General features: G+C 46.7%; 1 protein-coding gene across 1 annotated transcript; it reads left to right on the top strand.

Moving 5' to 3' along the window:
• Positions 1-3,072: 3,072 nt before the first annotated feature.
• Positions 3,073-25,173, top strand: PRSS55 (serine protease 55). The gene is made up of 5 exons (XM_030554364.1): positions 3,073-3,127; positions 5,942-6,131; positions 8,304-8,554; positions 14,479-14,621; positions 24,859-25,173. The coding sequence occupies exons 1-5, from the start codon at positions 3,073-3,075 to the stop codon at positions 25,171-25,173; spliced, it is 954 nt and encodes a 317-aa protein (XP_030410224.1).
• Positions 25,174-26,545: the final 1,372 nt, after the last annotated feature.

Consider the following 26,545-nt stretch of genomic DNA (forward strand, 5'->3'; position numbering starts at 1 on the left):
TAACAGATTCTTTTGTTGCTGCCTCAGCCAGTGTCCATTATTCCTGTGAGGCTGGGCTGGGTTTACCCCATCCATGCCCTGATGAGGTGTGAACTGCCTCTCTGTTCTTGGAGCGTTTTTGCCTGGGCTTGCTTAAGCCATGAGGATACATTTTCAGCCTCATAACCATATACATGAAATTGTAACCTATAACATTACTAGAACAACAATGGTCAGTGCACCATGAGCCTTCCGAAGACACCCAACCTGATAAGCTTTGCACTGGATACCACACAATCATTTTATAGAGATGAACATGGGGCTGTAGGGTGTCCCCCAAGGTACAGAGGGTCAAAGAGTATATGATATACCTGCAGCACTTTTGCACAGAAATGTGTGCACCAATGAAGGTACAGCATTTTGTATATTGACTGTGTGGCATTGCTTGATTTCACAGTTGCCAAAAGTCAAAGTTGTTTCTGAAATTGTGCCTGATACCACAGCTGGAAATGCAGTTGCCCTATTTGTGCATTTAAATAGGTATACGTGCAATCTTGTGCTTCTTAATTTCAGAAGAAAGATTTTTGAAAGTTTGGCCCAGTGTATTGTAATAGGCGTAAATAGGGGTTGTGACTGGACTACCAGCTGCTTTTTGTAACTACTGTTTATGTTTATTATCTTGATCGGATCAGCTTGCTAGACTTAAGCATGAAAATCCAGAGCTTTGATTTCTGGAAAGTATTCTAGGGGTTATTTTAACAATAGTAGCTGCGCTTTGATGTCTTTGGCGGGGATGGGGAATTTAAGCTCTCTCAGTTCCACATTCACAGCAACATATGTTATTACCTTTAGTGCCTATTTCCTGAAATAATTTTAGTAAAAAAATGTTTTATAATGTAAGGGAGTTCTTTTTTCTACTGGGCCAAGAAGATTCAGTTTGGCTTCCAGCGCTATGATAAAGCACATCACGGGTGTTTTGTGAACTGAAATACATGACAGGTTAGATCTGAAAAAATGTAGCAAATATAATAAAAGCTTGCAGCTTGCTAATGAAAAAAACCTTGTGTTCCATCTGCGTTTCTGTGTCTGCTTGTACAGTGGAGGGAGATTTCAGGTTGGCTTTAAAAGCGAATGAATTGTAAAATAATTATGACTGACATTTTTGATACCACAATAGCACCTAGGTGCCTGGAACCCTATTGTGCTAGGTGCTGTACAAATACATAGTAAGAGAGAGTCCCAGTCCTGATGAATTTGCAATCAAAATAGACAGGACAGATCTAGAGTGGGAGAAAGAAGGGGATGGGTTTTAGGGCACAGAGAGAGGTGATTTGCCCAACGTCCCATAGGGAGTGTCTGTGCCAGAACTGGAATTAGCAGTCAGGAACACCTTGATCCTGGTTCTGTGCTCATCTCAGTTCAGTTTCAAAAGCAAGAGGAAACTTCTTTTGTTTGTCATCACATTTATGCTGGGGCGGGGGCATAAAAGAGACTGCTCCCGGTATGATCGTAATGTGCAGCTCTTTCTGGAGATGCTCCCATATGCTCCAGTATCCTGCTTGGAATTTCCAGTTGCTATAGTAACAGAAGGCATTTTGTTAAATATCACACCATTGAATTGTTTGGTTGTTCACTGTCAAGGAAACTGGCACTTTTCTCTGATTTTCTGGGCATGGGATGAAATGGAAGCAAAGAGGAGAGGAAAATGAAAGTTCTGATTCTCCTTTCGAATTCTTTGTCTTTTACCACAGTGTAACGCCATAAAGTCAGTGGAATTACTCCTGGTCTGCACCTGTGTGCGAGAGGAGAACCTGGTTCTGCTTCTCTGATCCATGTCATGTTGGGATGCAGATTTCTCTACTGGGGGCGTTTATTTCATTTTTGATCCTCAAGAGTAAGAACAAAAACCATTTACATGATTTGGAGCCTTGCTCATCGTTGGCCCATGTAATCAGACACTCTTAACACTGGTTCCCTGTCCTCCCTCCTCACTTTCCTCCTACTGTTTCTTTTCACTCTTTTCATCCTGTTTCAAATTAGACTGTAATTTCTTTGGGGCTGGGACTATGTCTCCATATGTGATTGTCCAAATCTGAGCATGGCAAGGCTCAGCTCTGATCTGAGCTGGGGCCTTTGGGGGCTGCTGCGATAGAACTAAGGGGTCAGGTTCTCCAGATGATGTAAGGCAGCATAGTTCTATTGAAGTGACACAAGCTGAGGAGCTGACCCAAAAATATTGAGCTCCATTGAATTCACTGTGGAGTTACCCTCAGGGTAAATTTTGGCCCTGCAACTTTCCAGCTGTTTTTGAAGATGCAAGATGGGAATTGGGCTAAATTCTTCACTGGTGGAACTTCACTGAACTCAGCTCAATGGAGTGACAAGAGGGATGGCTTTGGCCATATAAGCGGAGTTTACCCTGAAATTCAGCCAAGGGGAAGACATTCGGTTCTTTGGACATCTCCATGGCCACATTTCTCATTGAGCACTTACTCTAGCAACAAGTTTCCACTTCCCACAGAGACTACATGGAAAGTGTAGAGAGGGGAGAGAAAGTCCTTCCAAGGTTTGAAAGAATGAATCAGCTCCTCTCATGGGCAAAGAAAAAAACTGTTGCAAGGAAGGCAGAGCTGGGAACATACAGAGAGAGAGAAAATGGCACAGGAATGAGGAAAAGCTACAGCACCCATAACTAGAGACGGACTTGAACCAGAGCAGAGGAGTCAAACACACCAAGAGCTAGCTGGAACTGAGATCAGGATCCAGAAGTGAATTTCCAAGCTGTTCCATGCCTGAACCAACTATGAGACTTTGGGAAGTTTGCCACCTGGTTGCCAACCCTACAGCTGCCCCGATCCTGCTGAAAACTCCTTCGATTTCCCCTTGACAGGCATAGCATCCCATTGTGATGTCACCTCCAGTGAATAGATTGTGTGAGGTCACATGCAGATGATGAATATTGTGGTCACCTCTAGGCAGAGGAAATTGTTGCCTTTGGCTAGACTATGGTGTGGGGAGGTTGCCCCTCAGTATCTGCCACAGCCTCACCTCTTCGAACATGAACAAGGAGCATCAAGTTAGAATGGGATTAAAATGCTGTTCCTTACCCTCTGGCTTCTAACGACCTTAATGAGAAGCACACGTGCAGGTAGGTGGATTATAAACCCCGAGCAGCATCCTCAGTGGGAGATCTGGTTCTGCGCTCCTGTTATAACTCCCTGTGCTTTGCACCAGCGTAAGTCAACGGAGAATTAGGCACTGCCTTGTAGGCTGTCAATTTGGTAGCGCCATTCTCCAGCCTCACCCAGAAACAGCATTTCAGCTGCTTGTGCACAGTCTAGGACATCTGCGTTCACAGCCTTAATATGGGCAATAACTGAGCAATTTTCATAGGCACAATGAGACAGTGAAGTAAAGACCACTGGGTCCAAAGTCTGACTTTATAGCATTTGAAGACAACTGACTTTTGGGGGCAGGGGAAGTTCAGGGTGTTTTTTAAACTCTGTGTAATCTTGTCTAGAGTTGTGAGTTACTTTAACCAATTACCCACCTCCAGTTGAGGGTTTACATCTAGGTTAACGTGTGAACATTCAGCCCCAAGAATGATTGCAGTAGACAGGTTATTAGCAGAAGGGGGGACCCCTGGGCACAACCAGGACAACACCGTGCTCTTTTCTTACTTTTCTTAACCAGGCGAACATCAATACATGCACTGCAGTCTGGTAAAGGAGAGAAAGCCCAATACAGAATGCATAGTATTGGCATTATTCACACCATGCCTTGCGGAAAAACCTGGAGCATTAGCCCCATCATCAGCCTCACCATCATCAGCCTCACCAAGGCATGCAGGCTGGGACACAGCTTTATAATGGGTTAAGCTTACACTAGGGTGATCAGATAGAAAGTGTGAAAAATCGGGATGGGGGTAGGGAGTAATAGGTGCCCGTATAAAGAAAAAAAGCCCCAAATATTGGGACTGTGCCTATAAAATTGGGACATTTGGCCACCCTATCTGACACCCACTGGGGTTCATACGTATTCAGGAAGGTTTTTAATTCCCTTTGCTTATTTGAACCTCCACATCTCACTGCTTTTCAGTGCCCCTTTTTTCATAGTCAAACTTGGTAGTTTGCCTTAAGCTCATTAACATTTACATCTCCTTATGATCACTATAGTAACAGGCGGTTACCTAAGTCTCTAACATTTCACTCCCCCTACCAACGGTCATCTTGTATTGTCTGCTGATCTGCAGCCATTGCGATCCAAACTCAGCAATTATTTTCAAAACAGCAGCGTATCACAAACATCCACACAAGCTCAGCAAGTTTATTACTCACTTATTTATGCTAGTTTATCTTTATAATATAGTTAATTTATCCTGAGGCCTAATTTGACTGTACTAAATACTTTACAAGCCTGAGATCTGTAGGCTCTATATCTTAAATATATCTTAAATAGCTTTTTATTCCTGGCTACATCTGTCTATTATTATTTGTATTTTGTTAGCATCACAGAGTGCCGGCCAGGAACCCAGGAGCCCAGTGTGCTAGGTGCTGTACAAATATAGAACAAAAAGACAGCCCCTGCCCCAAAGCAGTTATAGTCTTATTAATTATATTTGCTGCTTGCTTCTTAAACTCAAAGATTTCACATACATCTTCATTTTCATGACAACTGGGCTAGCTGGAACAATGTGTTTTAATATAGCTAAATGCTAGGTAATACGTGTAGGAACCAACGCTCTCAGTCACACAGGATGGAGGAATGTATTCTGGAAGCTAGTGACTCAGAAGAGGATTTAGGGATCATGGTATATAGTCAGCTGAACATGAGCTCCTAGTATGAAGCAGCGAGGAAGAGAGCAAATGCAAATCTTGTGATGTAATTTCAGGGGAATATCAAGCAGAAATAGGGAGGTGTTGTTATCACTGTCTACAGCATTAGTGAGACCACTTCTGGAATATCGTGTCAATTTCTGATGTCTATACTTTAAAAAATGAAGTTGATAAATTGAAAAGAGTTCAGGGAAAAAAACTAGAACGAGTCAAGTTCTGGAAATCCTGCGTTACAGTGATACGCTAAATAAACTCAGTCTGTTTTGTTTATCAAAGATTAGACTGAGGAGATTTAATCAGGGTTTGTAAGTGTGGGGGGAAAGCTGATAGGTCCCAAACAAAGGAGAATGGTCCAATGGATGAAAGCTGAAGCTAGGCAAGATCTGACTGGAAATAAGGTGCACTTTTTTAACTGAGAGTAATTAACCATCGGAGCAACTTGCAGAGGGAGTGGTGGAGTGTCCATCACTTGAATCTGTAAATCAAGACTGGATGTACTTCTAAGAGATATGATCTATCTCAGCCACAAGCGTAGGCTTGATGCAGGATTCCGTTGGTGAAATTATATGTCCAGTGTTATGCAGATGAGAGTGGATAATCGTAGCAGTCCCTTCTTTGGCCTTAAAATCTGTTAGTCTGTGAATGTTGTACTCATCATTCTGCCCACGTGGCATCTAAGACTCCCAAGAATTTCAGATCCAAACACCTTTTAACTTTGCAGGCATTCAAAATGTAAACCTGGATTTAAAATTTGCAAATATCCCATCTCTTTATGAAGGCTGAACCAAACCCCAGGATACAAATCCTCTCCCCTACTGCTTGTAACTTTGGGGTTGTTTCTTGGGCCCATCTCTAAAGACCCAAAGTGATTCTGTCCCTTCTGAGTTAGGTGCATCACTGCAGAAAATAGACCCTGGGCTTCATTGCCCTCTTACATGATGTAAGTCAGGAAGAACTCCACTGAGGCCAAGAGAGAGACAACAGCGTAGAAGTGGTGTGAACATAGAATGGGGTCCTGTGGATGCTTGTATCTGTTTTGCAGATTGATTTGAAGTGACCTATGTCCACATAAACACACACACACACAAACACACACACACACTCTGCACTGCCTTTTTTTTTTTTAGAATGTGGGCTCAGACCTTCTTACAAACCATCCATGCTGAAAGAGTCAAAGACCGTAGGGGGCAAGGGTGCCATATCCGGTGAGTTCCCCTGGCAAGTGAGCATCCAGACCAAAGAGAAGCATTTTTGCAGCGGGTCGATTATAAGCAGCTGGTGGATTTTATCCGCGGCACATTGTTTCACAAATGAACTGTGAGTACTGAGGGGTTGGAGGGGGCAGGGAATCCTTCTCATTACAGCTGTCGAGTAGAGGCAATGCCAAATAAAGTGAGTCAGCCACATTAGCTAGGAAGAGACAAGGAAATAAGTTTATGCCATATAGAAACTTTCCACACCTCCGGCCCCCACCTCCCTCCAGCTTAGGGTGACTAGACTGCAAATGTGAAAAATCGGGACGGGGTGAGAGATAATAGGAGCCTATATAAGAAAAAGATCCAAAAATTGGGACTGTCCTTATAAAATCGGGACATCTGGTCACCCTACTCCAGCTCCATGATGTAGGGATGCAGAAGAGCCTCACTGCACAACCAGACCACATCTCTGACCATGCTGACCTCATCTTCAACCACAAAGCCTTTGCTACCCTGGGTGTAGCAGCCTTCTTCTGGCTGCTCTAAGAGGGCAACTATTATTAGGCCAGATTCACCTCTTTCCTGCAATGTATCAAGCTAGGTAATAATAATAGGATGGTGTAATTTACACCCCCTCCCTCCATCAAAAGCAAGGGAGATTGCGGTGAGCGCACCAGCCAGCAGGTGGTGTTTCAGGGGTCAGGGACGTTCCATATAAAGGAAGTGGAGGGGAGCAAAGAATCCATCCTCTCCCTTGTCCTCTGATCTGGTCTGGGGAGGAGACACTTCCCAGCCCCACTTTGGAGGCCGGGGATGAAGAGTCTGCCTCAACCAGCTGCCTCTTATCTCCTGGGAGGAGGAAGAGGCATGCCTCTTGGTGCTTCTCACCTTATCCAAACAGGGAGGAGAAAAAGATTACCAGGGTGGGATTTGGAGAAACCCAAATACCCTTGCCTCAAATACCAGCGATGCGGCTGAGTGGTGGCCCCGTGCACCTCTCTACTTTTTTCATTACCACACTCTTGCCAATATGATGAGCTAGCACGCTTTAGCTCCACCCACCTCAAATCCCATCACCATCCCTGTTAGGGGGTAACAGTGCTACTCAATAGCCCTTTGTGCTTGTAAAGTCCCTTCCATCCAAGGATCTCAAAGCACTTTACAAGCCAACTCATTCTCAGTTTACAGTAAGCCCAAGGTCATAAAGGAAATCAGTGTCAGAGCTGCCTGTAGAACTCCTTACTCCCAACCCCCTGTTTTCACTATTAGCTCTGCTGTCTTCCTGCAGCCTGCCTGGCTTCCACATGAGGTGCGTGATATGTGGTGCTGGGCAAAAACTTTGCACAAAAATTAGGATGCCTTCCCAATGGAAGTGTCTTTGCCCTTTGGTGAGAAATCAAACATGGCCCTGCTCTTGCACCAAAAAACCCAAAATGATGGTGTTTACTCAAAAATGATTCCTTTTCAGTGGAAAAAAAGCAAATATCCACACACAAATTAGGAGTGTGCTAGGCACTGCATAAAGATAGTGAGAGATAGTCCCTGCCCTGAAATGCCTCCAACCAGATGGACAAAACAAAGGGTAGGAGGGAAACAGAGGCCCTAAAAGGGGGGTGCTCTTGGCCTAAGTTCATACAGCAGGTCAGGAAAACGGATGGTCCAATGGTTAGGTCTAACCTGGGACTTGGGAGACTGAGGTTTACTTCCCTTTTCTGCCACAATTTCCTCTGGGACCTTGAGTAAGTCACTAAATACCTGGTCCTGCTGTATTGCAGTCAATGAGCACAAGACCTGCCCTTTAGTCGCTCTGTGCCTTCTTTACCCATCTGCATAGTGGGGATGACAGCACGTCCTGTCCTCACCGGGGTGTTGTGAGGATAAATCTATTACAGATTGTGAGGCACTCTGATACCATGGTGACGAGTGCCAGATGATACACATCTAGTGACAGAGCCTGAAACATTTTGAGCAAAACTAGGGCCATTTTTGAAGAAGGGTGAATTACCCCCTTTCTTCACAAGTACGCCCAAGGAAATCAATCTGGCTCCTCCTGGAATAAGGTGCTACTCCCTGTGAGTGAGGGAGGCAGAATCCAGCTTTTTGTGAAAACGGTTTCGCAATGCTGCCAGTGCTAGCAATGCAGATGAGTGGCCACGGCCTCTTTGGCTATCCCAACCCTGCAATGTGGAGAGTGCTTTGAGCTCCGTCTCCGAAGGAGAGTGTCCCCCCTGCCCACCTTTGCAGAATGTCTTTGCTCCCCTTGTTCACGCTTTCTCTCCATTTCGTTACTAAGTCCACCAGATCTTTATGTGGCGTTTGGGGCAGTTGACTTGGAAAGCCACCAAGTAGAGAAGAAAAAGCTGGACAGGCTGATTCTGCATGAGCACTTTGATAGCATGAACAGGGACAACAACATCGCCTTGATCCTGCTTGACTCACCAATAGAGTTCAGTGAACAGAAAATGCCCATCTGCTTGCCCTTCATTCATGACCTTCAGACGTGGAAGGGCTGCTGGGTTGCTGGTTGGGAAGCCAAGGTTGCAGGTACTGTACTGTGTGGGGGAAGGGGGATATTTGCCAGTGAAGTCTGCGTTCACTTACTTTAAAATAACCCCCCTACAGCAAAACAAGGGATGGGTGTACGTAGCCCAGGCAAGAAGCTCTGGTTTCAGCCAGACTGCAGCTGCCATTCCTCTCAGCTGGGCAAGGCCCAAACCAAATATACATGACCTAGGGAGCACACACAGGCCCTGTGAGTTCGGAAGGGAGGCTGTGATGACAGCCTGCTCTCACTACTCCTGGAGATAGCATGGTAGGTGTGTCAGGAGGAGTATGGGAGGGCGGAGATGAAGGTGAAAGCTGCTAGGCAACTAACCCTTAGAAAGAGCAGCCCCCTCTCCAAATTACAACACCAAGGTTTCTTCACATACAGCAGCTCCCCTCAGTCTGAGGCACCGCTCTCCATGCAAAGAGCATCCCCTCCCTGCCTCCAACAGAAGACACCTCCCACCTTGTGAAGATAGCTCCAACTGGAGACCATGAAGGCCTCAATTTTCAGTCCCAAAAGCTAGACACACAACAGATTTGGCTGGGATGCAGGTAAATCTGGGCCTAAATTGTGAGCTGTGGTTCGTAATGAAGGGGAGTTGAGAGCTAGGACTGTGCTGGGTGAAAATATGTTCACAGGCTGATTGTTCCTGTGGATTCCAGCCTCTTCGCTCCTCTTCAGCTGGAGGGACTGATTTAGGTGGACAGGAAAAAACTGCGTAATGGCCCACTTTACTCTCCGGTGAAATCCCACTGAAGTAACAGAAGCTACATCAGGACTGAATTTGGCCCAATATTCCTTGCTTGGTTAAACAGCGATGAGTGATCATGAGTATATATTTGAAAGGCTTTGTCATAACATTTTTCCCAGATCTGGACCTTAGCGTCCAAAATATGGGTGTTAGCATGAAAACCTCCAAGCTTAGTTACCAGCTTGGACCTGGTAAAGCTGCCACCAGCCAGGAATCCATACAGTGCCTGGCGCACTGTGATCTCCCCAAAACCTTCCCTGGGGGACCCCCAGACTCAGATTCCTTGAGTCTCACAACAAAGGGGAATAAACCATTTCCCCTCCCCGTCCTCCCCTCCAGGTGTTCCCTCCCTGGGTTCCTGGAGAGATATACAGAAGCAAGCTCCGTGAATCTAAACAGAGGGACTCCACCCTCCCTGTTTCCAGTCCTGGAAAACAGAAGTACCGAGAGCTAATCTCTCTTCCCCCCTCACCCAGAGGGTATGCAAAGTCAGGCTTAGTAAATCTAACACAAAGAGATTTCCCCCCTGACTTCTTCCTCCCACCAATTCCCTGGTGAGCTGCAGACTCAATTCCCTGGAGTCCCCACTAAAGAAAAACTCCAACAGGTCTTAAAAAGAAAGCTTTATATAAAAAGAAAGAAAAGGACATAAAAATGGTCTCTCTGTATTAAGGTGACAAATACAGGGTCATTTGCTTAAAAGAAAAAAAATGAATAAACAGCCTTATCCAAAATGAATACAATTTAACTCATTCCAGCAACTACACACATGTAAATACAAAAAAACAATATAAACCTATTGTCTTACTATCCTTGTACTTACAACCTGGAAACAGAAGATTAGAAAGCCTGGAGATAGAAAGATCACTCTCAAAGCCGAGAGGGTCACCGAACCAAGACAAAGAACAAAGAACTCACACCCAAAACTTCCCTCCACCCAGATTTGAAAAAGTCTTGTTTCCTGATTGGTCCTCTGGTCAGGTGTTTCAGGTTACTGGTGTTACCCCTTTACAGGTAAAAGAACATTAACCCTTAGCTATCTGTTTATGACAGGCTTACTCAAGAAAGGAGACCATTTGGGTAGGATGGTACTAACCCAGGGTATTATAACAGCCCCATACACTCTACTGGAGCCTATTGTCTCGGCCAAGTCTTCTCTCTGAACTCCCTCTTTATGTAGTAGAAGGGTTGTGTTTTTCTTGCTATCCCTTTTGCCCCCATAAACCATATTATCCTATTTTACTTTGCTGCCTCTGTGGTAATAGCAGCGTAGAAGCAGAAAGGCCGAGCATGAGAGCAGACGAATGTTGGGCACATATGGGGGTTTTCTGGGAGCTGGTTCCCAGAAAGTAGTAAATAGAGGGGGTGACTTCTCTGTGGGTTTTTCACTTGTTGTTTTTGGGCATAGGGGCTTCCTCGATGTTTTTTTCTTGTGTCAGCATGTTTCTTCAGCAGCAAGTCTTTAATCAGCTGCCTCGCAAAATGGCCAGAGGGGGGCAGTGTTTTCAGTCTCATTTCTCCTAGTGGGGTGGTAGTCAGGCTCCGTACAGCCTGGCTGGCAAAATGCCGAGTTAGCTGAGCTCCCGTAGAGACTATGAGCTCACACTGGGGTCCACGAAGAAGGTGAAGTTACATTGCCCTAGGAGGCTGTCCCTTGAACACACCGATGTAAGAAGCTTGCTGGGGAAAACCCCTAGTGCTCAGCACTTTGGGTGGTCCAGTGGTACTACCACCTATAGATCAGCCTGGGGAGGCTGATGTAACTTTGGAGAGTCCCTTGGAAGCTGAAATTATGCCAGGAGCTATTTTGGCCCCAAGGAGGACACAAGACCGGCATCAAACCGCTCACCCACAGGGAGGCAAGGTTTGTCTTGGAAGAAGCACTTGCACTGTTGTGATGAGGGCCATGTTAGTATCTAAAGAGACCCAGGTTCCTCACTGCACTGGGACTCAAGGGGGGTGATCTCCTCTGTTCAGGGACTGTGGAGTTGGATCATCCCCAGTTCAAACTACGGCAGCTCTAGGGGTGCCCTCAATTGTGCGTCCCTCTGCTATAGCCTCTCTGAGGCTTTCAGCAGCAGGGGGTCAGCATGGGGCACTCTCCATCCTCACTCCACCTCCACTCCACCTCCAGCCTATCCCACAAACAGCCCCCTGCACTGGGAGGTGGCACAGGAGTGGGGGTGGGGATGCATTCACTGGGGAGCCTTGTAGCCACATTGCAGCTAATGGCCACAGTGTAGTGATGATCCCTGCCTACCTGCCCCAGCAAAATTCCTCAGAGCAGTTTGACACTGGTGTCACTCCATTGACTTCAACTCAGATTTACCCCAACATCACTGAGAGCTGAATCAGACCCTTCCATCATACAGACTCCTCTGCAGAGGCACAGACATCTGCCGGGTCAAATTCAGGGCTACATGCTGCCCCTTGGCAACACTGAGTTCACGTGTTGTGCAGGGAGGGGAGGAGGAATTCACAGCCTGGGGGCCAATTTTGGGCCCAGCTTTAACTTTAACTAGGTACTTATGAGATTTTCCAGCATGCACTTGGGAAAAGCTAATTAGGAGGGGCACATGTCTCCTGCCCTGAGTGAGTCACTTACAGCTGACAGGCCTCCCACTGTGGCATCTTCAAAGGGCCTTTTTCTTCCTTTGCTCCTGATGGGTTCTGAAGGAGAACGAGGGTTAAAGGAATGTACTTTTCTTGTAGCCATGAATATTTCAGGCCTTTTCACGGCTCCATGGGAATTTGGTGCATGCAAACACTTTCTGGTTTCTTTTTGAATAGGAAGTTTTCTAACATAGATTCTAACAGTTTGCTAACATGGATTTCAAATCTATTTGCCACTTAGCAAGAGAAAAAGGTGATGAGTCCTTCAGGGTCTTGGAGATGCCTTGAAGGCACCAAAGGACAAGCAGGGCTGATGTCTAGACCTTGATCGTCTCTTGTTCAGAGAACATATTGACCATTCAATTTACTTTGCTATTTTGTGATTTTGTGACCTGCCACTCAGCCCCATAGTGAGTCCAACAATAGTCTCTAGATGCTGAGCTGGGGACCAGTCAAGTGCAATTCATTGCAGAACATCACAAAGAAGAAAAGAGGGTGCTGGCCCTTTAAGGGCCAAAAGAGGCTTTCCTCAGCCAAAATCCAGAGTTGAACTGTGGCTTGTTTCAGCCAGGCCTCAAAATGGAGTCTACTGCTTACCACACCAGAATTTCCCAATGGCCAGCCACAGGATTCTACCCAACCATCACCCGACTTTTCTAGGGTTACATCATTACCGTAGCTGGCCATGGCCTGTTACTCTGGAGATCCCTAGTCTCAGAAAAGGGCAGTTGTGGTTTTCCTTCAGATCACAGGCAGAAGTTCAACTCCCTCCCTGCCAATATCTAGACAGCCTCAGCAGACCCTGCCACAGGATCATGCTCTTACTCCTGCTCTTTTCAATTAGTCTTAGAGTCGATAACGATGAGCACTTATAAAAGCTTGGCCTCAAACGTCTTTATAGAAGAGGATGGGTTTTTGTTTGTTTATCCTTCATCCCTGTTTAACTCAAGTGCAATGCAATCTGCTGTCTCTTATACTTAGCTTGGAAGCTCCTTGGGACAGTCCATTTGTTCTGTTTTTGTACAGTGCCTTGCACAATGCGGTCCCAGCCCATGACCGGGGCTCCAAGGCACTACAAATAACTAAAGAAGAAGATAAAGCACAAGAAAGGATCTTTGTGAAAGGTTCAGCATTTTTACACTTTTCACCAAGTGCTGAGAAATCTCCTGTTCCTGGTCAATGGTCCTCCAAGATGTTCTCTGGCAAAAACAGGAAAAAATGGTGTTCCCAAGAAAAAAGACAAGCAGAATTTTAAATTAGCTACAGCACTAAGAAGGCAAAGCACAAGTGCCATTGATTTGTGGTTTCACCCAAGAATCCCTGAACTGAATGAACAACAGAGAGTGAAATGCCATCTCCCCAGAGACCCTCAGGGCTGGGAAACATTGAAAGGGTGGCTTGGGGAAGCTTGCCCTGCTCTCCTCCCTGTTTTATAATGAAAGGGTGAAATTCACACCTGCGCAGCTTAAGGCTTGTGATGCCCCCTCTACACATGAGTGCATTTCACCCGACGCACCCGTGTTCACACCCTACACGCTATTGTAACAATCTTTGTACACAATAGGCCTTGTGAGGTATCCATTGAAAACGAATAGCTCACTGATCATTACCATTCTCATGGGATGTCTGCATGGCAGTGGGTGCTGGGATAGGGATGAAGAGTTGGAGGTGCAGGAGGGTGCTCTGGGCTAGGACCAAGGGGTTCGGAGGGTGGGAGGGGGATCAGGGCTGGGGCAGGGGATTGGGGCATAGGAGGGGATCAAGGGGGCAAGCTCCGGGTGACACTTACTTCAAGCAGCTCCCAGAAACAGCAGCATGTCTCCCCTCTGGTTCCTACGCAGAGGTGCAGCCAGGCAGCTCTGAGCGCTGCCCTGTCCACAGGGACCGCTCCTGCAGCTCCCATTAGCAGTGGTTCCCAGCCAAAGGGAACTGCAGGGACAGCGCTTGGGACAGGGGCAGCATGCTGAGCCCTCTGGCTGCCCCTACGCATAGGAGCTGGAGTGGGGACATGGTGCTGATTCTGGGAGCCTTGAAGAGTGGGGCAAGACCCCGACCCTGCTCCCCGGCTGAAGCACCAGAGCAGGGCAAGCCCTAGATGGTGCTTCCCGGCAGGAGCTTGAGGGCCAGATGTGGCCCCTGGGCTGTAGTTTGCCCAGCCCTGTTCTAAGTGGATGGAGATTTGCTACGCATTCATTTGCCCCGAGTGCCTGTTCTGCTCCCTGCATTACCTTTATTTGTCTAATTGGTACTTACAGCCCTTGCTTCCTCTTCAGAGCAGTGCTAGCCAGATAACCCTCCCACACACTGCAGCCTGTTAAAGGGCATAGAAGGGGCTGCTCATCTGGGTGCTCATCACCTCCAGGGACTGCTGCAGTGGTTGCCTCTGTACCCCGCTCTGTGGGGCTGTGCTTGGAGACCCACAGTCTAGCCGGAGGGTTGATAGGCCCTTGCTGTGATCTAACTCCAGATATTTGAATTGTATGGTTTTAGATTGTTCCTTAACCACCCCTAACCCCTACCCACACACTCTTGCTCTCGCCTCTCTTTCTCCGCTAGGGGACAAGATGAAATTAACCAAGCGGCTAAGGAAAATGGAGATTAAGCTGATCAGCAAGAAGCAGTGCTCCGAGTGGCTCCCGGAGCTAACGGTGAACATGCTGTGCGCTGGCTCCGCAGAAGGAGGGAAGGATGCCTGCCAGGTAAAGTAAACAGGCGCCCGCAGGACCGCACTGCTGACGTCAGCAGAAAGAAATCACAGCGGACAGTGATTTGCTATGGTAATGAACATTGATCCCTTCCACAGCCCTCTGGGGTTGCTAATGTTTCACTGCATGTGTTCAGGGCATGAAACTCCAAAGAGTGCAGCCAAGGAACTGGCAGAATATCTTGGTGCCTAGTTAAAAATGGATATTGAACAGGACAGCCAGGGTGCAGGGCTCCTTGGGTTAACAGGTGTTCGCAGTGCTGCAGTTCCAGGGAGGACACTGCGCCTTGCATTGCTCTTAAACAATTCCCCATCTGTCACTCCAGGAGTAGAACTCATGGAGCGGTTTTCACCCTCCTCAGCTAAAAAGACAGGTGGACTTGATGCAGGGTGTTGGAAGGGGAATGAGCAACCAAAAGGAGGAAAAAAATGAGATGATCTCAGACTACCCCTTCCCAGAACTATATTTTACATGGGGAGGAGTAGCTTGGACGGCTTTGGGGACTGTGAATGTGAGACGGAGCCGGTTGTATCAAAGCAGCCGGTTCAAACCAAAAGCAGGTACAGGCCAAGAGTTGTTACTATCCGCTGGCTGGTTGGTGGCTGATATGACAAAGAACGTGGTGATCTCAGGCCCTGTTAGTATGCCGGTATATTTATATGCCAGCAGAGCCCCTAATGTAGGTGCAGCAAATGCTGACAGAAGGAGTTTTCCTCCTGCCATATCTATGCAACCTGCCTGAACAACATTAGCTATGCTGACAAAAGTTCTCTTGGGTTGGCATAGCTGCATCTACACTGGGAGCGTTGGTCATGTAGCTATGTCGGCCAAGGGGTGGTGTTTTTTTCTTCTTGTTGGTTTCCACCCTCTGAGCAGGTCTAAACTTGGCAGTGGAGACCAGGCCTCAGTACAATTCCTATAGACAGGACATGATGGTCTCTTACTGTGATACAGAAAGATAGCGTATGCGGCATGAGGGGAGAATTGGCTTCTGCACCAGGGGTAACAAATGGAGAACGCCTCTCCCTCTCCTATGGTCAATGCTGCAGAAGACATAAGTGTGTATAAATCCCAGAAGGGTGTAAACACCAAGGGGTGGAGATTGGTTAGGTTTGTCCAGGAGGGGTAGAAGGGTAAGAGCAGAAGAAATGGGAAGAAATTCAGTAAAGGAGAGTTCAGGCTGAATATCAGCAACCCTCCTAATAGGAAGGTCAGTCCAGCTCTGAGTGCACAAGGCTTTGACACCACAAATACACCAGCACAAGTGGCAACAATTAGACAGCCTCCCCCGCCCTCTTGATGGCTCTCCCAGTTTGAGGTATCAAGACTGAAAGAGCCATGGAGACTGGATGACTCTGCCATCCGTAGAAGCAATGCTTCCAGTTCAGGGTTGAGTCACATTGAAAGCGTCGCATGGGTCAGCTTTCCTTAGAGGAATCATTCTTTGGAGAGACGGAGAACTGCAGTCTCCAGAGCTGTTAATCTGTCAGCTTTCACCGACGTGAAATTCCCTTCAAATTTTTAAAAAGAAAACTGCCAAGGGGTAACATTAATATCATTAAATAATGCCCTTGTCTCTTCTTGCCGTAAGTTGCGCATTTGATTTATGCTATTGCAACAGCTAGACTATCTGAACCAGCATAATGAATCTCATGTAGCCAAAAAGTTGACTAGGTCTTTATTTTGATCTATAATGCACTCGAGTATAGTGAGAAATAAGGAAGTAATGTGGTACTGAACAGAAAGTGCCTGCGTGCAAGAAAACATTCTCCATTCCCTGACTCATGTGTGTGAAATGCTGGGAGTCTCGAGATTAACGTGAGCCTGATGTTCCAGCTACTGCCCATCTTCAGCGCAAGGTGGGCAGGTTTACTTATGTGGCTCGGCCAGGCAGAAATGGGTTGTAGCTTGAAACTGTGGGAAAACCCTAGAGCTGGTGGCAAAAAATCTGATGAAATGCTTTTAAATTGGAATTTGCCAATTCGTCCAAACCGAAATGTTTTGCAGAGATGGTTCGGTTTCGATGAAGTTCCTACCTGGTTTCCTGCCAACTGGCCTGCCTGGTTGGTAAACTAATGGGGAGATGAGAGCTTGGAATCTCTGGGAACCGCAGCCCCTAGACTCCTGGCTTCTCTGCACCTTGGGTTTCTAGGGTCCCTGACTCCAGGGCAGCCCACCAGGCAGAGTGCCCCAGAGCCAAGACTCCATTATCTTTTACGGAAAATTTTGAACTATCGAAATCTTCTGCTAAATGGAATTGCCTTTCTCTGCTCCGCTGTAGAAGCAACCTAAAGTAGGACGCGGACAGCAGTGCTGCAGGAACATGGATTGGCCCCTGTCCAAACAGGGCTAGGAATTCATTAATCTGGAATTTGTGTTTAAACCTTGTTCTGTTCTTTGAGCCCCAGTATGGATGGGGCCTCGTAAGCTTAGAGGAGAGAGGAGGGGAAAGGATGGTATCTCGTGGACTCATTCTCATTGTCATGAAAGGGTTTTGGGGGCTGTCCAGGTGCATGGTGGGGAAGCCCTCTAATCTGTCACATTTAGAGATGAGCTGGACCCAAAATCCTGGAGCCAAACACCTCCACACATTGGGGATGTTCAGGTCTGGATACAGCAACTGCTGAGATAACATAGCCGCATACGCGTAGCACAGGAAATGTGCCTCCTCGCAATGTGGTATGCCCCTGCACCCTCCTGGATGGATAATCCCAAGTGTGTACCCCCTGGCTCTCCATCTTGTGTTACAACATAACGGTACTTACGCATCACAGGCCGATTTGTTATTCGTGATCACTGTCATGAATGTGGACGTTTTAAGGAGGGGGCCTCTGCGAATGCTAATACAAAAGCTTTAGACTACTGACTGCTAGAAAGTGTATGCGACCATAACAGGCTTTGTTGGGGCAAACTATAGAGAATCTCATCTGTTATGCAGTGACAGAAGCACAACTATTTTGTGGGTTATGGATGGTGTCTCTATAATATTCCAGGGAAGATTCAGTAGTGAATGTCCCAACTATTTTTACCATTAAAAAAATCAATTCAATTAAACAAATCTATAGAACACCAGCTACTTAAGTGTTCTTCAGACTTCTATGGAATGGCTTTGAATGAATGCTAATAGAACCTGTAATTGACTGGCTCTATTTAGCCGTAAATACTGGCATTCACAGATGATCAAGGTATACATACACTTCAGAACAGGCTGTACAGATTTCCTGTGTGGTTTGTGTGTGCTACTTTTCTTCCATGACCCCTGAATTAGGGTTTAGTTCCCTGTTTTCTTAAGCTTCCTTTGTTAGATTCTGAAGCAAAGAAAATGATTAGGGGGCTGAGACACATGACTTAAGAGGAGAGGCTGAGGGAACTGGACTTGTTTAGTCTGCAGAAGACAAGAGTGAGGGGGGATTTGATAGCAGCCTTCAACTGCCTGAAGGGGGTTTCCAAAGAGGATGGAGCTTGGCTGTTCTCAGTGGTGGCAGATGACAGAACAAGGAGCCATGGTCTCAAGTTGCAGTAGGGGAGGTCTAGGCTGGATATTAGGAAACGCTATTTCATTAGGAGAGTGGTGAAGCACTGGACTGGGTTACCTAGGGAGGTGGTAGAATCTCCATCCTTAGAGGTTTTTATGGCCCGGCTTGATAATGCCCTGGCTGGGATGATTTAGTTGAGGTTCGTCCTGCTTTGAGTAGGGGACTAGACTAGATGACCTCCTGAGGTCTCTTCCAACCCTAATCTTCAATGATTATATGAAAGGCATTAACAACAATTAAAGTCTTTAAGGGCTTTAACTCACAAGGAAAATGCTTGCTAAACTCCTTGCTTATTTAGTGTGCATAAGAACATAAGAACAGCCATACTGGGTGAGACCAATGGTCCATCTAGCCTGGTATCTTGTCCATGGTCCATCTAGCCTGGTATCCAGTGGACAGTGCCAGGTGCTTTAGAAGGAATGACCAGAACAAAGAAATTGTTGAGTGATTCATCCCCTGTCGTCCAGTCCCAGCTTACTGGCAATCAGAGGCTTAGGGACACCCAGAGCATAGGGTTGTGTCCCTGATCATCCTGGCTGATAACTATTGATGGATTTATCCTTCAATGAAGAGTTGGGAAATGTCCCAGTTATATTTTGGAAGGTTTCTGGAAAGAAGAGGACCTGGATAAGCCAGTGCTTTGGCAAATGGAACAGAGAGCTGTTTACTTTGACGTCAGTTCAAATCTTGTGTTGTCATATGCTACCGGTGTGATGCTCTGCTCTGTTCAATGTTGATATCACTCGGCTGCGTGTGTGTGTTCCCTCTGTGTGCTGTCCCAGTTCTTCGAAAATAGCTGACACAGCAGACCCGAAGAGAACCCCCAATGACCACAGACTCTAGTAAGTACGAAGGCACATTGACCAGGTTTATTGTTGAAGAGAAACACAGTCTCCAGCTCCCTGGCAAACATAGTCCAAGGTGCTGCTAAGGTACAGCTAGCCAGTACATATGTGCTCCCTGACAATGGACTCAGCTCAGTCAGTGGCGGGACTTTCCACTGCCCCTTGGCTGGACAAAGACACCACCCCAGGGATACATTCTTATAGACAAGTACAAACAAGTTACACATCACTCCTGACATATTGAGGTGCAACCCCTCTATGTAGCAAGGTACAACCCCTGTACGTAGTAAGGTGCCGCCTCTCACCTTGTACATGTTGGTTCAAACAAAACAGCTCTATCCATCGTATTACCCTTTTGGCCCTGTCATTGGGATGGGTCAGCCTGTTCCTTGTTATCTGTGGGGAGTGTACAAGTATGCAAATGTTCTGATATCTGGTGTCCAGTAGCTTTTAGGTATGTCTCTCTTTGCAGCATCAGCCCTTTCCTTGCCAGCTTCTGTGAGCAGGGCCTGCCTCTGGCTCACAGTTTCACTTTGCTGTATGCTAGCAAAGTCTTGTCTATTACTTTAGTTCAGGCCCTAGGCCTCACACCAGGCCTCTGATACCAAGGTTTATATCTCAGGGCCTCCTCTTACTACATCTTCTTCAGATCACGACTGAAGGAACAATGATCTTATGGATAAGGCATTGGATTGGAATCCAGAACAGCACTGTTTGACTCCAAGTGTGACTCTGGGCAAATGTCTCTGTACCTTAGTTCGCCATCTGTAAATTGGGGGTAATATTCCTAGGTTGGTGATTTATGGTCTTGGGGGGCAGGGACTGACTCTACAGTGCCTAGCACATTGGGGCTGCTACTCACTACTGAAAAACAAATTATAATAACAAATGTTCCCATCTCGTGGCTAATCTATGTGAAGTGGTGGGGCTCAGTCCAGTTCCCCAGGACCAGGCAGTCAGATACCCTGGTGATGAATGCAAACTAACCAAACAGCATCATCACAGCTGGCCAGCTGTTGGCAATCTCAGCAGGGAGGCCCAGTTCTGAGCAGTCTGTGGAGTTTAATCTGCCCTCTTAACCCAAGCACACAGTTCAGTGGCTTGGTGGTCTAAGGCTAACATTCCTGCTTTGTGTCTTTGTGGTCCTGAGTGCTAATCCCTCCCACAAGTGACAAAGACCCACAACACCTTGTGGCAAACTGAGCTGGCACATAAATGGAACAGAAAGTCTTGTGAAAGAGGGAATATTAATTAAGTAACAAATCTGCAAATGACAGATTGGGACCAGCACAAATGATAAAGATACCTATTGAAAAACTGAAGAGGTTCAGAGAAAAGCTAGAAGAAAGATAAAGGGATTAGAAAACATGCCTCATCATGGAAGATTCAAGGAGCACAATCTGTTTAATTTATCTAAGAGAAGGTTATGGGGCAACTTAATCACAGTCTACAACTATCAACACGGGGAACAGAAATCTGATAATAGAGGGCTCTTCAGTCTTGCAGACAAAGATATAACAAGAAACGATGTCTGGAAGCTGAAGCTAGACAAATTCAGACTGGGAATAAGGCACAGATTTTTAAACAGTGAGGGTAATTAACCAGTGGAACAACTTACTAAGGATTGGGGTGGATTCTCCATCATTGGAAATTTTCAAATCAAGACTGGAGGTTTGTTCTGAAAGATCTGCTCTAGTTCAAGCAGGAATTAATTTGGGGAAGTCGGATACGAGGCACATCAGACTAGATGATCGAAATGATCCCTCTGGCCTTGGCATCTACCTACTCTCAAGTGCTTACCTAGCCCTTTTCGTTATTAGATCCTAACGCACTCAAAGATGAGCTCTTTCTCCCAATGTTCTCCGTGAAATCTAGTCTAGGAGCTCACACCATCTTCATTACTGTAGCATCTGAGCAGTGCTTAAATTATAATGAAAGAGGTGTTGGGCTTCAAGCAATTAGGTGCTGGGACTCCAGCAATTTTGTTCTTACAACATCCCCGTGAGTAGAGCAGTGCTCTTAACCCCGTCGGACAGATGGGGAATTCAGGCAAATGGTAGATGAAGTGACTTGTTTAGTCTGTCAAAGGGAGCTTGTGGCTGAGTCGGGAACTCCAATCTCATGAGCCCCAGGCTAGTGCCCCAACCACTAGCTCAATCCTTCCTGCCCACGTTACAAAATATCATTTGTGTGGTGGGTTCGATTTCCCTTCCCCACAACTTTCCCTAAAGACGATGCATTCAGAAACAAAATAAAGATGACAGTCATCTGTTGACAAAGGCCTTTACCTCCCTCCCTGCCAATGGCAAATGTCATTGCTTCGCATGCTGGGCCTCGTCAATGTGTAGACCAACACGGAAATGAAATCAGCTGAGACTTGCAAAGGCTGCGTGTTCACCCCACTAGCAGCAGGTGGATTGTTCTCCCACCTAAAAAGATGTCTGAATGTGTTTCTTTGGATAAATTACAGTGTTGCCAGCATGAATAAAAATAGGGGGGAAAGTGACTTGATGCCTCATGGAAGCCCATTGACCTCAGTGGACATTGGACAAAGGAGATAATAGGTGGATGCCTTCAAGAAGTAAGATGCCATTTTTAAGGGCAGTTTCTGCCAAAACTCAAAATTATTTACCAGCAGTATGCCATCCCCATCTCCTTTTCGAATGGGAGGATTCACACGGAGTGCATGAATTAAGCATGAGATCTGATTTAATGGGGTTGTTTTTACCCGTCCCTAAGCTGGAATGCAGAGCAACGGAAGCAAAGAGGCTATTTTTAGTTAACTCAGTGCCCTGGGACTGGGTGCTTTAACTAATTAGCAGCAGCAAATGCCTGGGTGTATTGCTGACCAAAGTTACTGCACAGCAGGCTGGAAGCTGAAAGTTCCCCTGGAGCTGGGTTTGATAGGGTCAGAGATGTCACCAAAAATGCTTGTGGAATTAGTCACGTCGCAGTGAGCCTGGTTTGGGGACAGTGTTCTGCTCAGCAGGACTTGGTCCTTCTCACGCCCATAGGAATGGTGCACCTTGGGCCAGATGTTTAAAGGGATTTAGGCACCTAAAGAGGCAGATAGGTGCCTAGTGGGATTTTCAAAAGCTCTGTGGCACCTTAGGTGGAGGGTCTAAGAACTGTAGGCATTTAGGTCTTTTGAAAATCCTGCTAGGTCCCTATCTGCATCTTTAGGTGTCTAGGTGCCTTTGAAAATCTGTACCTTGAGCTTCTTCCACTGGGAAAGGGATTAGAGGCGGGATTTGGCTCTCAGGAAGGAGATGCGGCAAAACGGATCAGTTTGCAGGGCATTGCCTAGCTTTTTCCACGTGCAGCTTTTCAGGTGCCTGTTTCTGCAGTTGATGTACCAGGCACTGTAGCCAGCTCTCTCTCCTTCCCTAAGCGCTGACTGCATGCCAGCTGCACACTAGGCAGTACAAAGGAAGAGACAAACATGCACAGTCATTAATTGGAGGAGTGGGAGGAAATAGCGACTGGCTAAAATGAAAACTCGACGAGCTGCAGCCTTGGCTCTGAGTACTGGATTCCTGGGTTTTATTTCCCATGCTGCCATCGGCGCACTAGTTTGTACAAACCAGCTCATTTTTCTGCTTCGGTTTTCCCAGCTATAAAACGGGGACCTACCCCACTCAGATGTGTCAAGCAGTTCTGATGGTCTCTTTTAAAAAACCCTTTGCAAGTGTAAGCCCTTGTTAGCAGGCAGCCTCTGAGACAATATAGCTTGTAAATTATACCCACTCTATGAGCTTTGTTTTTCATACTGCAGAAGGATGCGCGACATGCAGCCTCACTGCTACCACATAAGGCATGTGGGGCCTGATCCTGCCTCTGCTGAAGTCACTAGCAACGGATCCATTGATTTCAAAGAGCGTGGTCCTTCGAAGAGGTCTGTTCAAATGGGACATTGTGCCTAAGGCTAGCAAGAGTGCATGAGTCGGAGGTCACTGCAAGGAGAACATCAATACAACCCATTGAACTATATGGTTAAAATGGGGACAAGGCCCATCTTTGCCTTCTATGTTTGTAGTGTCTAGACATCCTGGTCTGTGACTGAGGCGCCAAAGTGCTACTGCAATATGAATATTAATAAATAATATTCATGATGAGTTTATGCAACATTTACTCCACATTTAGCAGTATTTTCCCCTGCAGTTAAAAGACACCAGGAAAAAAAAAAATCTATACACGCCCTGTGGGCCTGAGCTCTGCATCCATTGAAGCCAAAAGGATCTCTGCTGTAGATTTCGGTGAGAGCAGCAAGCCCATTTCCTTGCTCATTAGTGAATCCAAGGGAGCGGATCTGGGGAGCGGCAGATGGAGGAGGCTGGGTGTGCGTCGTCAGAGATACTTTTCAAATGGGGATGAAAGCGAGAGACAGCATTGCCCAGGAAAGCTGGCTCTGCCTGTGGAAACGTGTTCTGATTGCAGTCCGTACACGCCACATCAATTACTGGAGACAAGACGGTAAAATGGTGGGGCCTGGTGAGAGAAAGATGCTGGTAATATTTACAGCACCGCCTTGAAAGCACTTAGACTGCAATGAAGTTGTTTGAAATTTACAAGGGAGAGGCTGTAGCTTACCTGGTGCTTTCTGATCAGTACAGCATGGTGGTTCGCTCTCTCTTACACAGAGGTGCCTGGCTACATTTGTATTTATAGATCAGGAAACTCAACAAATCCTTCTCTTTCAGGCCACACTAGCGAACGCGGGCACCTGCCTTTTCGGTGTGTCAATACTGCATGGTGGAGGTTTGTGTGCATCAGCTGGTTTCCTTTGTAAATGGGAGCTTGGTCCCAGTGCCCTTCGCTGGGTTACAGAAAGGTCTGATGGGATCGATCGTTCATAGTTTGCTAATGGCATTTCAGCCTCACCACCAGCAGCCATGACAGCCCACTAGCTGGTCCCCCTCCTTCAATGGTGGGTTAGCCAATGGGCTGACTGGGCCCGTGCCTGGGGGCCCTGGACAATTGGGAGGGCCTGTAAAAAAGGGCACTCCAACCTGCTCCCCAGCAGAAGTGCCGGGCAGGTGGGGCAGAGGAAGGAGCGCTGGGTGGGTGGGGTGGGGTGAGGTGGGGTAAGCCCCAGGGCCCAGACCCCTGCTGTGGCCCCAGGACTGTAGGAGCTCTCACTCCTGCCATGGCCTCAGGGCTGGGAGAGCTCTCACTCCCCACTGCGGCCCTGGGGCCGGGCTGGGGGGAAGGGAGACAGAGCTCCTTCAGTCTTGGGGCCACAGTGAGGAGGGGGGCAGAAAGGAGCAAATGGGTTGCATTACACCAGTGGGGGGTGGTGGTGGTGGAATGGGGCAGGACCGTGGGTGGAACACGGGTGGGGGCCTCAGGAGGAAGGAGAAGAATGGGGTGGGGCCTTAGGCAGGTCCACAGGTGGAAGGGGCAAAATGGGGGCAGGGCCGCAGGCAGATGGGGTGGGGAGGGGTCCCCCACTTGCTCTGGCCCAGAACCCCATGAAACCTTAATCCACCTCTGGAAGGGCCAAGCATTGAATGGTCTTTCCCATACACTGAGCTATCCTCTCTCTCTCTCTCTCGTAGAGGTTGTCTTTTAATGTTAAAGCACATTGATGGGGTGGTGTGGTGATAGCTTGAATTCCTGCTGCCCATGATCCTTGACCGACATCCTGATCTTACACTGAGAAAGCACCTTCCCTGCTGAATTGCTCCAAGGGATCTCACAGAGCTGAGCCTGCTCTGTGTAATTTTCATCATCAGAAGGGCTCGGTATTTGATTTTCCCAAGTCAGGCCCACCTCTGGCTTAACTTTGGGATCCAGCTGCTGTAAAAGATGCTGTTCATCATCCCATTGTGCTCTCTTTTTAACCCCTAGGAAGACGGTGGGGGACCTTTGGTTTGCACCTATGGAGATGTCATGAAGTGGTTTGCACTTGGCATAGTCAGCTGGGGAGAAGGCTGCGAGGAAAAACAGCATCCCGGAATGTACACCTTCATTTTCAACTACTTGGAGTGGATCCAGGCAGAGACGGCCAGGGAAGGGAAACCTTTCATCCCCGAAGGACTGGATAACATCACGATTTCCAAGCGGCTTCGCTCCAGCGCTTGGAAGCAGCCTTCACCTCCTGCTTCTTCGCTTCTTTTGTTTCTCTATTTTACTATTTTGCTAGTGATGATTTTCAAATCATAATAAAAATCAATTTCACCATCCCAGATCTCCTCTTCTTTATAGAAATCTTCATAATAATACCTGTCTCTTATAAAGACTTTTCATCAGTAGCTCTCAAAGCACTTCACAGTCTTTAATGGATTTATCCTCACAACATCCCTGGTGGGGAACTGAGGCATCAGGAGGCTAAGTTACTTGCTTAATGTCAGACAGGGAGTGTGTGGAGGAGCTAGGAATTACCAGTTACCAATATGCTCTTTTGTGGGATCATCCGGTTAAGCTCCATGTTAATGATATGATCTTATGCCAATGTGATGGGTGATAGATTAGAGATACAAGAGAGCGGCAGAGAGACAGACAGAGATTAGATCAATAAACACAGAAAATCTGGAAAACAAAAGTCCTGACCATTTCAAAAGTCAGCACTTTCCAAAGAGTTGCATCAGAGCAAGCAGTTATTTCCTGCTCTAAGTACATTACCAGGAAATACAGTGATATCTTAGATATCATTGCAGGAAAAGTTGCTGGTAAATAGACTTTCAATTGGAGCCACTGAAGATGCTTTGAAATTTGGCCTATGACTAATCAGTCAGTATCTCACCTTTATTGCTTTCGAATGTTGGGCTTAGTTGGTACAAGGTGCTGTTGAAAAATTTAAGGTAGCAGAGAACTTTCTGCGATTTGCCCATTAGTCACCGTCTAACTAAGGCATCCATTATGGTAATTTAAACAGGAGGTATTTTTAAAAAATACAGTTACTAACTGCAGGTTCAAAGAAAGTGCTCAACCAACAAAGCTTGAATTCCAGTTTTGTCTCCTTTGTTTACCAGAGATTACACCCTATTGGGTATTCGGTGCAACACAGCAAGACATCTAGTGGCTGAATAATCTACTGCAGGTAAACAGATCATCACAAAGGAAGGCAAAAGTGAATAGCATTTTATTTATATTAAGGAATCTCTCCTAAGCATATTTGTATGTTCTAAGTTCCCAGTGAAACAAATCAGAATTGAAGGTGCTCATTGTAACACCAACAGACCCCAGTCATTGTGGGATAGGATTGAACCTAGGACCTCTATCACTTAGTGCATGAGTCTCCACTGCATGACCTCACTCACTCTCCTGTCTCAGTGCCACTAGATGGGACAGAGCACTACACCCTGGAGGTGTGTAGGTTACATCAACACATGACAGGAGGTATTCCAAACCCTCACACAATTTATCCCTTACCTCTCAAAGAGGCATGTTGCAAAATGATTTCTGGTCCTTTCAATTTTGAGACCTTTCTTAGATTCTCTTGAGTTATCTTGAAAGAGGATGCTTAGCCATGCAGTAATGGCTATTCAATAGCCCACCCTCTGCAGCACTATAAAAGCCCAAGGACTTACAGCAA

Source organism: Gopherus evgoodei, chromosome 3 (genome assembly GCF_007399415.2).
Source record: "Gopherus evgoodei ecotype Sinaloan lineage chromosome 3, rGopEvg1_v1.p, whole genome shotgun sequence".
NCBI classification, from domain to species: domain Eukaryota; kingdom Metazoa; phylum Chordata; order Testudines; family Testudinidae; genus Gopherus; species Gopherus evgoodei.

Coding starts and splice junctions, on each gene's coding strand:
- PRSS55 (XM_030554364.1), top strand. CDS start 3,073: ATGCTGTTCCTTACCCTCTGGCTTCTAACGACCTTAATGAGAAGCACA. Junction 3,128..5,941: donor AATGAGAAGCACACGTGCAG/GTAGGTGGATTA, acceptor TTTTTTTTTTAG/AATGTGGGCTCAGACCTTCT. Junction 14,622..24,858: donor GAGGGAAGGATGCCTGCCAG/GTAAAGTAAACA, acceptor TTTAACCCCTAG/GAAGACGGTGGGGGACCTTT.